Below are 13,116 nucleotides of genomic sequence, written 5' to 3' on the forward strand. Positions count from 1 at the left end.
CTATCTGGCTATCTGCCGTTGATTCTTTTCTTTCCTTTCTGTTTCCGGCTTTGAAATATGTTGCTCTGGAGCAGGGATTTTGAGGCAAAGGCGGGGGGAAGAAGGGGACTCGGGTTGATACGATGCATAGCCTGTGAGGTGGATTTCGTTGTGTAATATGGTTGAGATACGCTCATTTAGTTGTTGGTAATGTGACATACATGAAGAACGAATGTGCAATATCATGATAAAATAAAAAATGGAATTGACTTCTGTGCCAAACAGACTGTTTTAGTCCTCTATTCTTCCTATATAGTTTTGAATCAGCCGTTGAAGGCAAGATCAGACTCCCGCTCTATGCTAGCCCGTCATATTAATTAGACATGTTGAAACGCTCATGCAATATACTTCTTCAGACCGCGCAGTCTCTCCTTGGCAGTCTCCAGCACATCGTCATTCTTGCAGACTGCGAAGCGGAGATAGTCCTCGGCAATGTGCGCATTGGCGTCAGTGTAGAATTCGGTGGGAGGGATGGCTGCCACACCGACTTCATGGATCAGGAACCAGCACAGCTTGAAGTCACGAGGACGGCTGGCAACGTGAGGAGGGAATGGGTAGTCCTCGGGAAGCTTCACCGAAGACATATTGGCAAGAACGAAGTAGCCTCCCTCGGGGTCCGAATACTGCGAGCTGGGGTTAGTTCCGGCCTGGAAAGATTCTAGCAAGGGAATACTCACGGGAATCTTGAGCTCGTCAAAGACTTCGCAGAAACGCTCCATCTTTTTCTTCATCTCGTTCCGGCTCTCGTCCCAGAATCCGACCTTGTCGGCCTGCTCGAAAGCAACAGCGGCAGCCTCCTGAAGAGGAGACACACTGCTGTAGCAGATGCGGGTGTGCGCGCCGGCCACGTACTTGATCAAATGCTCGGGACCGACGAGGTATCCTACTCGCCAGCCAGTGGCGTAGAAGGCCTTTCCGGCAGAGCCGACGGTGAGAGTGCGCTCGTAGAGCTCAGGAGACAGGGTAGCGATTCTGGTGAAAGGGACGTAGTAGAGGCGGTCGTAGACTTCGTCGGAGAGGATGATCAGGTTATGCTTCACGCAAATTTCTCCAATGCGCTCCAGCTCAGCGCGCGAGAAGACCTTGCCAACGGGGTTGTGACTGTGCTTGGTCAGTTTGCGGCTTGAGATGGTCGCTTGTTAGGTTACTTACGGGGAGTTCAGGACCTAATGAGGATGGTTAGTACTATAGCAGTATGAAGTAGGAAGTAAGGTCAGGCTTACAATCATCTTGGTCTTGTCGTTGATGGTATTCTCCAACTCCTCAAAGTCTATCGTCCACTCGGAGGCGGGGGAAGTCCTCGTCGCGCCATCCTTGGGAGGGTGAAGAGGGACGTAGCGGATCTTTCCTCCGGGCATCTCGATGTTGCTAATGTACCTTTGGGGCCATTAGAAGGGTTCGCATGGCAAGAATAGAAGTGACTCACTGGTCGAAGAAAGGTTCAAAGATGATCACCTCGTCGCCGGGCTCGATGAAGCCCATGAACGCACTCAGCATACCTTGGACAACTCGTCAGCTACCAGTCACGCACGCAACAGAGTATGTCCCACCTTCATTTGCACCTGTGGTGATGGTAACTTCGGTGTCCGGGTTGAGAGTCCGGCCAAAGGAAGGCGAGTAGGCATCGGCGATGGCTTTCTTGAGACGCGGGCGTCCCTAATCGAAGGTGAGCAAGTGTTCCGGTATGAATATGTCGCAATCCGGTTGTACCTTGGTGGGGGAGTATTGGTTGCAGTCGACACGGTCAAGGGCCTCCTTGGCGGCATCCAGGGCGAACTTGGGAGGGTTGTAGCCACTGCGCACGTAGAAAAAAGGTCAGGAACTCCGAGTCATCCATCTTCGGCGATTTATCACTCACAAGAAACCCTGTCCCATGTTCACGATGGGCTGGACGGGGGAGGCAGCGGCGGCTTCATTGACAATGGACCTGCGATCCGGTCAGACACTGAGAAGCAGCAATGTGAACATTCATGCGCATCGCACCAGACATCTTGTCTCTGGCCAGCGACTCTGGCCGCCGGTTTGAAAGGGTCGGGACGAGCCGTGGTGGCCGACATCGCTCGGGAGAATGGCTGGCGGGGTAGTGTAGGAGTTGACGAGGGGCGCAGGGTAACGGCCAGTGAGGGCTGAATCTTGATGGCTCTGGTAGAGAAAAAAGCAGCGCGGTGGCCAGAGAACATAGAGGCAGCTGGGCCGAGGAATTGGAGGAGAGCGGGGGAGAAAAGAAGAGAAAGAGGAGAGTGGTACGAAAGGTAGCGAAAGAGAGAGTCAGATCCGGGGAGGCAGAGCGGGACTCGCTTTGGCAGCCGCCAACTATAATTGCGTGCTTTGCTGGGTCGGACAGCGCTGATAAGATGCCGTTCCGCAGTCTTGCTTAGACTTAGAGAGGCTATTTTGACACGATTACTATGTCGAATAGGAGATTTAGTACTTGAAGGACGAAAGGGCATTGATTAACTGTCCGCCATCCTCCGGCATGTGCATCCCTACCTCAAGTATAGCGGTGGTAGTGGTAATGGTAGTAGTAGGCAGAGGTGACCTCCGATGGAAGCGGATAACGGGCTGTTCCGGACGGGCTTCGGCGTTTAATGCGCAAGTATCGACTAGACGTGGTTTGAAAACTATCAACGAAGCAATTGATGCAGTATGAATGAATGCGTCCTTGCTATTGACTGTGGTTCTCGTTCAAGAAGTGAGCGAGCATCGGAGATGACGCATGAGTTCCTCAGGCAGCCAGGCACTGAGTACGACTGTTCTTAGTCAGCCCGGCTTATCGCGCGCGTCGGAAACGCGTTTCACCTGTTAATCCAAGTGATTTGATAGCTCGATTTCCATGGCCGCCACTGGGAGCTGCTCTGCACCCAGCTTGCTGGCAGCGCTTCTTCTACGATTCTAATGACTAACCGCCATCATGGTGTCTTGTCCCATCTGCAGCCAGTCCGTCTCGCCCCTAAAGATTAACGACCACATCGATTCCGACTGCCAGAACTTTATCGAAGAGCCGTCCAGCTCGGGGGAGACTCCCGCCACTCAGAAAGCTCCGGTTCCCAGCTTCTTCCAGCCAGCCTCTGCTAAGAAAGCTTCTGCTCAGTCTGCTCAGGCAAATGGACAGCGAGATCAAAATGTGACTTCCTCCCCACTGCGCAATGTCAACGGCAAACGGGCGACGCCGCACGATGCCAACTCATCGGAGGTATACGAGAGATCCGGGCCCAGCCAACCGTCGAGCGAACCAAAGAAGCCAAAAGTTAGCGCCTTGCAAAAGGCTGCGCCTTTACCGGAACGCATGCGTCCTCGGACTCTTGACGATGTCTGCGGACAAGAGCTTGTAGGGCCAAACGGAGTGCTTCGGGGCTTGATTGAGCAAGATCGGGTTCCGAGTATGATTCTTTGGGGTGGTCCAGGAACAGGGAAAACGACCATTGCTCGCGTGATTGCTTCGATGGTTGGTAGCCGCTTCGTTGAGATCAACAGTACCAGTTCGGGAGTTGCGGAGTGCAAGAAAATCTTCTCCGATGCGAAAAGTGAGCTCAGTCTGACGGGACGGAAGACCATCATTTTCTGTGACGAGATTCATCGATTCTCCAAGTCTCAACAAGATGTATTTCTGGGACCAGTAGAAAGCGGGCAGGTAACGCTTATTGGTGCTACCACGGAGAACCCTTCTTTCAAGGTGCAGAGCGCTCTGCTGTCCCGGTGTCGGACTTTTACTCTGTCCAAACTTACAGACGAAGATATCAAATCGATCCTTCATCGAGCACTACGGCTGGAGGGGCCGAACTATTCGCCTTCGGAATTGGTCGATGAGGAATTGATTGATTACTTGGCCAGGGTCGCCGATGGGGACGCGCGGACGTCCCTTAATCTTCTAGAGCTCGCCATGGATCTGTCGAAACGGCCTGGAATGACCAAGGATGAGATCAAGCGGTCATTGACTAAGACCCTTGTCTATGATCGGGCCGGGGATCAACACTACGATACCATTTCCGCTTTTCACAAATCCATCCGGGGGAGCGATCCCGATGCGGCGCTGTACTATCTTGCTCGCATGATCCAGTCGGGAGAAGACCCCCTCTATATCGCTCGACGTCTCATCGTCGTCGCATCGGAGGACATTGGGCTTGCGGACAACAGCATGCTCACGCTAGCCATCTCGACCCACGCGGCTGTGGAAAAGATCGGCCTACCGGAGGCACGGATCAATCTGGCACATGCGACCGTTGCCATGGCACTCTCAAAGAAGAGCACGCGGTCGTACCGCGGCCTGAACAATGCATTTGCTGCGCTAGCAGAGCCCGGCGTTGCTGGGCTGCCTGTTCCGATCCATCTGCGCAATGCGCCGACTCGGTTGATGAAGGAGCTCGGATACGGCAAGGAATACAAGTATAATCCTAACTATGTCGACGGGGAGGTCGTCCAGGACTATCTCCCGGAAAAGATTTTGGGGCGGAAGTTCTTGGAGGATCACGATCTAGGACATCAGGTGGACCCAGATCTCATGAGGTAGACTACTCATGTTCATGTCAATGAGGCAGTATAAACCTGCCAATGCCATTGGCTCGCCCTCGATCATCACACAAGGCCACGCAGAGCCAGCCTGTGCCTGATGGCACAAATATGCTTGCATGAAAGCACCTCGATCGCCTCCACCATTGGCAGCATGCCAATGTCAGATATGGGGCGTAAAAGACATCTGCTGGATCAGACGGAGCCCATCAAATTTGTACAGGCGCTTACCAGATAAAGCTTTTCCCCTGTCCAGGCACAGGAAACTGCGCATTGGGCGGTTGGGTAGGAGTATGACGGAGTAACCACGGAGGCCACCAGTTGCCAGGAGTACATGCCAGGGACAGCCTCACGCATACTTTCTACCGAAAGATATAGACCATGGTAGATACAATTGAATACATAGGACAGATAACTCCTTCCTACATTTTAGACTTCTAGTCTACCAATTAATCGGTACCAAGTTAGTAGGATGTTCAAAGCAAACGTGTTCCAGGTTAGACTCCGCCGCCAATCAAACAGCCGCCTCGCGTCTCCATCGCGTCTCCACCTCCATCTTTCTCTCCTCTTCCTCCTCCAGCTCTTCATCTCATCGCCTCAAAGTCTCCAGATTGTTTACCCACTGCACCACCCCCTCCCCCCCTTACGACCTGTCACTCTACTCATCGCACATCCCATCCCACTCTCCCAACTCCTTGCACCAACACCACCCCCCTCCATTGACCCTCACCCTCCACCCCCCACCGACCGACCGCGGTCGGGGTCCCTCTCACCGACCTAAAACCACACCACCTTCAACCAACACAATGGCTTCCTCACAACCCTTCGGCACGCGCTCCTACGCCTCGGGCAAACTCCCCGATCGATCTATCAACGCCAACGCCCTTCCCTTCAGCGCCTCCTCCTTCTCGCGACACCGCAGTCTCGCCGGCGCGCCCGGCGCTCCCACGGCCGGCGACTTCGCCGACCCCAAAGCCAGCCAACAGGCACCAGGTCCATCGCAAGCACCACCGCAACCACCGATGCATTCACAACCCCAACAAGACACGAATCCCTTGAACCGATTGACAGAAGAGCAACGCGAAGAGATCAACGAAGCTGTACTGCTCCCTTCTTCCCCTTCCCAACAAACATACACTGCATCTTAAAAGGCAACATACTAAACAGAGACAACTGAATAGTTCACCCTCTTCGACCTCGACCGTGACCGCCATCTCGACTACCACGAACTTCGCGTCGCCTTCCGCGCATTAGGCTTCACCCTCCCCAAACAAGAGCTCATCTCCCTCCTAACCACCTACGGCGTTCCGCGTCCCCAAGTCCAACAACAACAACAGAACCCTTCCGCAGGCGGCAACCCTCCCCCACCCCAGCAACAACAAAACCGCGCAGCAGCTACTACGAACCCTCAACACCCGAGTAATCTGCTCATGCCACTATCGGCCTTCCAGGCCGTCACGGCGCTGAAGATACTGGAGCGGGATCCACGCGACGAGATCCTGCGCGCGTTCGAACTCTTCGATGAAGGTGGAAAGGGGTACATTGATTTGGAAGATTTGAGGCGCGTGGCGAGGGAGTTGGGTGAGACGGGACTCGAGGAGGAGGAACTGAGGGCTATGATTGAGGAGTTTGATTTGGAGGGTGTCGGGGGTGTTACCAGGGAGGCGTTTGTGGGGATTTGTTGGCAGTGATTATTTTATACCTTTTTTTTTCTCTTCCACTTTTTGTGTCGATTCTTGAGGTTGGATGGTTCGTTGGGTTTATGTGGATTGGATGGGAAAAACCCTGCTTGTTTGGTTTTGGTGTGGATGATGGATGGATGGATGGTCTTGTTAACTCGTTGGTGTGTCTGTCCGTCTGCTTTGTTGATCACGTCTAATTATCTACTACGTACTGTGCATGGACTGGCGCCAATTGATTTGGGAATATTAACTATGCAATGAAAATAGGAATTATAAATATCGAATGTCTTTCTGTTTACTATGCTAAGTTGAGTGGTACCTACTATACCTACAAGCAATATATTATGAAGAGTTCATTATACACGGCAGGAATACATACATCAGACCCCGACCATACATCCCACGGCCCCGTCTAATATGGGCAAAGAAAGGGAAAGAAGACGCGAACCAACCCCCTGGGGATTGCATCCCATGGATTGTAAGTAGTGTAATTCACGAAACACCCAGACCCCGTATAGAAAAGAACAATTCAGCATCAAACCAAAACTCTAGAACACGCCTCCACTCCAAGACAAGAATGTAAGGTCAATAAAGGATCAATGAAGTAATCGTCACATTTGCAATGCTAGTGCTGCAAGAATCGTAATGCATACTATATCGCATGGAAAGAAGCACAGAAGTCTCGTCAATCACGCGTACCGCCCCTGGGGAGGCATATGTTGCGGTACTGGCTGACCAGGTCCACCTGGATACGGGGGCGGCGGCTCATTCCCTAAGCCTTGATAGCCTCGCGCCGGCCACTGGTTCATGGGCGGCGGCGGGGGAGGTCTAGCGCCGGGCCACGGGCCGTAAGGCACTGGACGCGGGACGGGTTTCGGCGCGCGAGCCCGGCGACAGCGGTTTACGATGCAGGTCATCAGGGCCAAAAGGATCAGGGCGCCTACGGCGCAGGCGACACCAATGACGATACCTTTGTGGTTCTTGATCCAGGATTCGACGTTTTGGCCCTTGCAGTCGCCGTTGCTGCAGTAGCCGCCACTACCGCAGGGAGTGCCGTCGAGGAAGTTTTGGTTGACGCTGTAGCACGTGCCGATCTTCGGGGAGGTGCAGACCAGTTCGCAGGAGGAACTGAAGGAGGAACAGGCGTAGGTGTCGTTGCTGTGGAGGAGACTACCCATCACGCTGCGGCACTGGTAGTCGCGGCTGGTGCATTGGCCACTGGCGCAGGCAAGTCCCGAGCCACTGCTGCCGCAGCTCGTGCCGTCCTTCTTGAACGAGTCGGTAGGACAAGTACTGGAGTTGCCGCTGCAGGTCTCTGCCACGTCGCAGTCGCCGCGACTGGTACGACATACCGTCCCAGCTGAGGAGAATTGGCAGCTTGAACAGCAGCTGTCGTTGGAGTCATCACACACAGCTCCCGACTTGAACTTGCATGTCTTCGCGTCGCAGCAGTTGTTGTCGCCGCAACCATCTTCCCCGCCACAATCGCAGTCTTCGCCGGACTCGACAATTCCGTTGCCGCACTGGCTGCCAGTGTAGGTGGTGACGTCGCGGTTGGCGGAGAGACAACTGGACTTAACGCTGTTGCGGCCCAGGGCTGCGCATATATTTCCGATAGTGCATTGCGAGAACGCAGTGATGTCTGTTCCAGTTGTAGGATTCATGATGTATTTCCCGTTGGCGTTGCAGGTGCTCGAGGTCAACGGACAGCACTGGGACGAGGCTTCGAGATCCTCCGCGCAGGTCTGGGAGTCACAGTCGTGGACAGCGCCAAAGGTGTGGCCAGATTCATGAGCAAAGATCTGCCAATCCGAGCCGGAAGACCGAACGACGACGTTAGTTCCACTGACCGTGCTCGAGCCATCCGAAGAAGCATCGCTATTGCAGAGTTGGCCAAGCCATGACAGTCCGACCTCGTTGCCCGTCGCGCAATCGCTCATCAGGGTCCAATAAGCATTGTCATCCGATTGCTCACCGCGCCACTTGGAAAACAGATCCAGTCGGGAGGTGAGATTGCCGCTGGAGCAGGGCATGTTCCATGCCGTGGCCGCGGGCGGGTTGTCGGGGCATGAGCTGTCGGTGATAGTCAGATTCCGCAGCCCAATCGTAATGTTGAAGGACTTTTCGTAGACATTGGACGCGCTGTTGACAGTACTGATGACCCATTCCTTGGCGGCAGTCTCGTTGTTGAATGAGCCGGTAAAGGCGCAGTCCGTTGCAACACCAATCAAAGCTACTTGCTTCGTACTCGGACAGCCCGAAGTATCACCAATGGTCGACGCCAGATTGACTCCGCCCGCATTGCCAGACACACTTCCGATATCGGATTGGCGCTTGTTGAGTCCAAACAAGGAGTTCAATGAAATTGCTCCCCACGTATCGGTCTCTGCCTGGCCATACGGTTGTAGCACAGGGTGGTTGGGGTTAGTGTTGAAGCCGAGCTGATCGGCTTGACACGAGGTCGATCCGAGCGACGACCGCTTGAGTTCCGTATGTAGACGCACCATATCCGAATCCCGGTAGAAGATCATATAGTCAGTCGCTGAGTCGGGAAGGTCGACATCCACGGGGCGTTTCTTCTCCATGTATGCCGATTTCAGCTGAACGTGATGGTTGTCGCCGTCGATACTGAAGACTCCCTCAAATAGTGGCTCTGAGCCATCCTGCTTCAAGTAGATCCGCGCCCATCCGACCGGATCCCACATGCCTTTTCCTCGCCCGAGTAGACTCCTCCCCTTGAAGACCTTATGCTCATGTCGAGCAATGGGCTCGTGCCGTCGCACGTTCCCGTCCGCGTCGAGGTACTGTACGGATGCGTCTTCCGCCAGGATGTCATGGTTGGGCTCCAGCTCCAGCTTTATCCGCTGGTGCTTGTCATGAATATTGAAGGTGATGTCAAAGTGGTCAAGGTGATCGACCCGCTGCGAGGGTGTCTTGATGGTGGGCTGGTCAAGCGTCGACACATGACGGATGGCGCTTGGAGCTTGTGATCGAGCTGTATTTGATCAAGTTAGAACAAATCTATGCGCCGGATGTCGCCGAGCTAACCTTGTACATTGACCCCAAAGAGCGAGATAGCACTTGCAATGAAGGGCAGGGAATAAGTGAGAAACCGCATTGCTGTCAGCGAGTGAAGACAGCCGATGGGAGGGGTTGAAGGTGAGTGTGGAACGAGCGTGCTGGCATCAAAACAACACCGAGAGATCCGGAGAGTCAGGGTTCAACAGAGCCCTTCGGTCCACAGCATCAGGCAGCGACGAAAAGTGCAAACGATTGAGTTCCCTTTCACTGGATGGACCCGGTCGAGATCTTGGCTCGGGAGCCGGTCATGTATGACGGATAACTCCGGAGATTAAGCTGCACTGGAGGATTTTATTCTTCTCCGGATCGTCGCAGTCTCTCACACACCCGCAGAGGAAGTATACTGGAGGTGTGGAGAGGAAAGAGAGAGAGCGCGCGCAACGACCGGAGGGAGCAGTGAGACAGACTCACTCGACGGGGAGTGAAAGGGATTCTTTCCACCTGGCGATCCAAGGAGGTTTTGGCTTGGCTGGAGGCGCAGCCGCCTTGGCGGACGGGCGGAAATCTGGAATGGACGGCGAGAATCTCCCTCCCGAAAGTAAACAAATACACGTACGGAAAACAGATGCGAATCTATATTCAACGACAGTGATTTGGATTGAGGCACTGGAAGATGATGGATGGGAAAATAAAGTGTGGAGGGGGTGGAAAAGGCGGAGGATAACGAGGGACTTGGGAGGGATTGACAGGGTCCGGTTCAGGGATTGCAAATGGACCCCCCAAACAACAACCACAACAAACCATTCGATGGACGATTCATCGCTTTCTCCGCTTTTGGTTGTCGCGGACACCCGCCAAGCCCTCCCGGCGCTTACGGATCATCGCTCATTATACAGAGTACTGCTGTCTTACTATAACTCAAGAGCAACAACCACTCCATCCTGGCGTCAATATTCTTCAACCATAGTGTTACCATTCCATCCCCCACCAAATCACGGTCAGTCTGGAACCAAATGAAATGCTTCGTGCGCGTCTCGGGCGAAATGTGGAATCATGGCGCCGCAGACGCCACATGCTACACAAGCCATGCCATCTTCTCCGTCGCTCTCTTCCCATGCAGCTTCCTCCACTTCGTTCTCAGTCATGGCTGCAGCGTCTCCAGGATGGAAGGGCTCCTGAGGGGTGACGGCCATTGTGCCGCTGTTACCCGTAGATACGTGCCCCGGCTCAGAAATGGCCAAGGCATCGTTGCGCCGCGACCCTTGGCTTTGAAACATCTTACCAATATCGCGTCCACTGCTTTGCTTCCGTTCTCCAGCGGCATCTACCAAATTTGTCACAGCGACGTTCATCAATCGCAGGTTCCACCCAGACCTCTCCGGGTGAAGCTTGCGGAACATGGACAGTAGTTGATCTTGTACCAATCGTTCAGCCAGCGCGTCCACACTCTCATCAAGATGGAAGACATATCCGGGCAGCGGCGCTGAGCGAGAGATTCTCCCCCCATGGTAAGATTGTGCACTGTCGGTGGCAGACCGGGGCCGTGTGGACAGCCGCAGGGTTCGCGGATGCGCAAGCCATCGGACTTTCGACATTGCAGATTGGTTTGCTGCTATACTGTCAGTCTCCCTGTCCTTTTCTGTCAGATCCGTCCGCATCCGACGAAGTAAGCTCCCTGTTAGCAAGACTAGCTCTTTTCGGACGCTGTCAAGGCTGTCCAGGCGACCGTAGGAATCTTCAATGCTTATCTGCGTGGGCAAATCTCCTGCCTGGACGACCTCGGTATTGTCTACGCCATGCAGCAGTCCCCAGACTCGCACCCCGATATCTCGGGGTGCCCCTGGGGCCCCTAAGATCCGACTGAGCAGGGACGGGCCCATGCCAGGCAACAATCGAATATCTCTCACAGTCACCTTGTTAGAATCGGCGGTGTTGTCGGTGGTCACCGCTGGGGCTGAGTGAGCGCCTCCATCAGCGAGATAGTGACTGAGTTTCCGCGTCAGTTTGGAGCCGATCCCAGGGATCTTCCTGATCTCGTGCGCATCAAGAAAATCCAGCACATTACTGGGCGCAGCCAGCGTCGGTGTAGTATACGGGGGAAGTAGCGTGGTCTGGTTGTTCGGTTTATGAGTGCTGCCTGCGAGCTTGGCGAGAAGCTTGGACGTAGAGATCCCCACTGTGGCAGTGTACCCTTTCTGCTGCTCCAGTTGACCGCGAAGGTAGCCTGCAAGGTGCGAGGCCACCAGCAATCGAGTGTAAAGCCAGGCTGATGTGTCCTCGTCAGCTGTCGCAGTCGTCGAGGGCGCAGCGGCAGCGATCGTATTCGCGTTAGCAGGGTAAGTGGAGCCACATAATCGGGTGGCATCATAAGTGAAACCCACGGTGGGTTCGTGCCGGTCCAGATGAAAGAATGAATGTTCCAGATCATAGCGATTCAGCAGATCGACATTGTAGTTGATCATTTCGGTGACATCCAAGAACAACTGCAGGCGGGTATTAGACGGGGTCGCGAAGAAGCTCACTGCAGCCCAGGAACCCGTGGAGAACCATCTCAACGGGCATTTCTGACCATGAAACCAAGTCTGTAGTAGAGTCGATACTAGCAATACATACCTCATCAAAGCCGAGTCTTTCGACCTTCTCCCCCCAGACGAAGGACCTAATGTAGAGGAATAGATCCTTGGATGCATCGCGAAATCTAGACAGATCTTCGCCTAAGACAATGACGACGTCCGGGCAGATCTGTTTGGCCTCTTTGATCAACTGGAGCTTGCGCAACCCGCGCCGGCGGGCCTCATAATTACAGGTGACTACGATCTGTTTCTGCTGAACCGCCAACGGCAGGGATTTCAGCACAGGCTGCTCCACCTCAAAGACCGAGGCGTAGAAACAATCATAATCCTGTGGGGATTGCAGAGAGGCAGTTAGTTAACGGCCGAATGGAGTCACGTTTCCGCAGGGTTTCGAAAACGTTATGATTATTTGAGTGCAGTATGGATCACAATGGGTAGCGTGACTGACAAAGTGGAGGATAATTCGGCGGTCGTCTCTGGATGGTAACACAGCCATGAACTATGTAGCATCGACGGAGAGAGCCAGTGGGGATCGAATTCCAGGCAGACCTCACAACGGAGAGTGGTATTCCGTCTGCTACCTTGTAGTCCCTACTTACTGTCCGGAGTAGTAGGGAGGCGAAAAGGATGTTGCGAAAACCTCCGGTGGATACTATTACCGGAATGCAGAGGGCTGGAAATGGGAGCTCAAAGAGGGAATTTGTCCGTCCGCACCTGTCATCCAAGTAGCGACAAGAGATTCGATAACTCGTTCAACCGAGATACTAGATCCATAGATAGGACAGATAGTGCGATGCAACAATCTGCTTAGTGACTACGAGACCCCCAGCTGATTGGGCAACAAACCTGCGGCTGGGATGTGGCTGGTGCTGGTCACGCTTCAGTTCATGCTGGGTGGCTGGGGTACAGCCCATTCAAAGTTTCTGGTTGGTTGGACCCTGGCTGACTCAGTAACTGCGTGATTGTGACACTAACCCAAAGGGGGTGTCACTTCCCCACAGTCACTCGTGCAGGGACTATGCCATTTTTAGAACACCGCGTCAGCTGCAGTTCTGATTGGTCTGTGCAAGATGCAACTGCCTTACGTAAGGGCGGTACTGTGACGCGCACCTTTTCCTTTTCCCTGCTCCAGTTGATTGCTATAAATAACGTCTCGCAACTCGTGCCCCCAGAATGACTAACCAGCAATTTTCCAACGTGGAAAGAATCAAAAACACAATGACTCTGATGATGTGAGTCAACACTAGGCAAATTTTCCAGCAGAGACATTGCGGAGATCAGACTGCTGGAGGGAT

The 13,116-nt window shown here is 53.8% G+C and overlaps 6 protein-coding genes across 6 annotated transcripts; 2 read left to right on the top strand and 4 right to left on the bottom strand.

Annotated features, from left to right (window-relative positions):
* Nucleotides 1-150: 150 nt before the first annotated feature.
* Nucleotides 151-2,707, bottom strand: BDQ94DRAFT_133646 (kynurenine--oxoglutarate transaminase). The gene is made up of 10 exons (XM_026764326.1): nucleotides 2,530-2,707; nucleotides 2,023-2,445; nucleotides 1,898-1,966; nucleotides 1,750-1,834; nucleotides 1,590-1,695; nucleotides 1,466-1,538; nucleotides 1,263-1,416; nucleotides 1,192-1,205; nucleotides 717-1,140; nucleotides 151-662 (listed from the first exon to the last, which is right to left on the bottom strand). The coding sequence occupies exons 2-10, from the start codon at nucleotides 2,217-2,219 to the stop codon at nucleotides 375-377; spliced, it is 1,410 nt and encodes a 469-aa protein (XP_026632787.1). The 5' UTR covers nucleotides 2,220-2,445; nucleotides 2,530-2,707; the 3' UTR covers nucleotides 151-374.
* A 159-nt stretch (nucleotides 2,708-2,866) lies between these two features.
* On the top strand, nucleotides 2,867-4,957 carry BDQ94DRAFT_133648 (ssDNA-dependent ATPase MGS1). The gene has a single exon (XM_026764327.1). The coding sequence runs from the start codon at nucleotides 2,951-2,953 to the stop codon at nucleotides 4,544-4,546; it is 1,596 nt and encodes a 531-aa protein (XP_026632788.1). The 5' UTR covers nucleotides 2,867-2,950; the 3' UTR covers nucleotides 4,547-4,957.
* On the bottom strand, nucleotides 4,644-4,957 carry BDQ94DRAFT_8520 (uncharacterized protein). Its single transcript, XM_026776686.1, has one exon. The coding sequence runs from the start codon at nucleotides 4,900-4,902 to the stop codon at nucleotides 4,741-4,743; it is 162 nt and encodes a 53-aa protein (XP_026632789.1). The 5' UTR covers nucleotides 4,903-4,957; the 3' UTR covers nucleotides 4,644-4,740.
* Nucleotides 4,958-5,133: 176 nt separating this feature from the next.
* cdc31 (putative cell division control protein Cdc31) lies at nucleotides 5,134-6,512 on the top strand. Its single transcript, XM_026764328.1, has 2 exons — nucleotides 5,134-5,645; nucleotides 5,727-6,512. The coding sequence occupies exons 1-2, from the start codon at nucleotides 5,352-5,354 to the stop codon at nucleotides 6,234-6,236; spliced, it is 804 nt and encodes a 267-aa protein (XP_026632790.1). The 5' UTR covers nucleotides 5,134-5,351; the 3' UTR covers nucleotides 6,237-6,512.
* Nucleotides 6,513-6,779: 267 nt separating this feature from the next.
* Nucleotides 6,780-9,616, bottom strand: admB (ADAM family of metalloprotease ADM-B). The gene is made up of 2 exons (XM_026776687.1): nucleotides 9,276-9,616; nucleotides 6,780-9,222 (listed from the first exon to the last, which is right to left on the bottom strand). Exons 1-2 carry the CDS (start codon nucleotides 9,343-9,345, stop codon nucleotides 6,917-6,919), a joined length of 2,376 nt encoding a protein of 791 aa, XP_026632791.1. The 5' UTR covers nucleotides 9,346-9,616; the 3' UTR covers nucleotides 6,780-6,916.
* A 271-nt stretch (nucleotides 9,617-9,887) lies between these two features.
* On the bottom strand, nucleotides 9,888-12,554 carry BDQ94DRAFT_133653 (putative DNA polymerase iota). Its single transcript, XM_026764329.1, has 3 exons — nucleotides 12,270-12,554; nucleotides 11,862-12,149; nucleotides 9,888-11,731 (listed from the first exon to the last, which is right to left on the bottom strand). Exons 1-3 carry the CDS (start codon nucleotides 12,315-12,317, stop codon nucleotides 10,247-10,249), a joined length of 1,821 nt encoding a protein of 606 aa, XP_026632792.1. The 5' UTR covers nucleotides 12,318-12,554; the 3' UTR covers nucleotides 9,888-10,246.
* Nucleotides 12,555-13,116: the final 562 nt, after the last annotated feature.

The sequence above is a fragment of the Aspergillus welwitschiae genome, assembly GCF_003344945.1.
Source record: "Aspergillus welwitschiae strain CBS 139.54b unplaced genomic scaffold BDQ94scaffold_1, whole genome shotgun sequence".
Classification (NCBI taxonomy): domain Eukaryota; kingdom Fungi; phylum Ascomycota; class Eurotiomycetes; order Eurotiales; family Aspergillaceae; genus Aspergillus; species Aspergillus welwitschiae.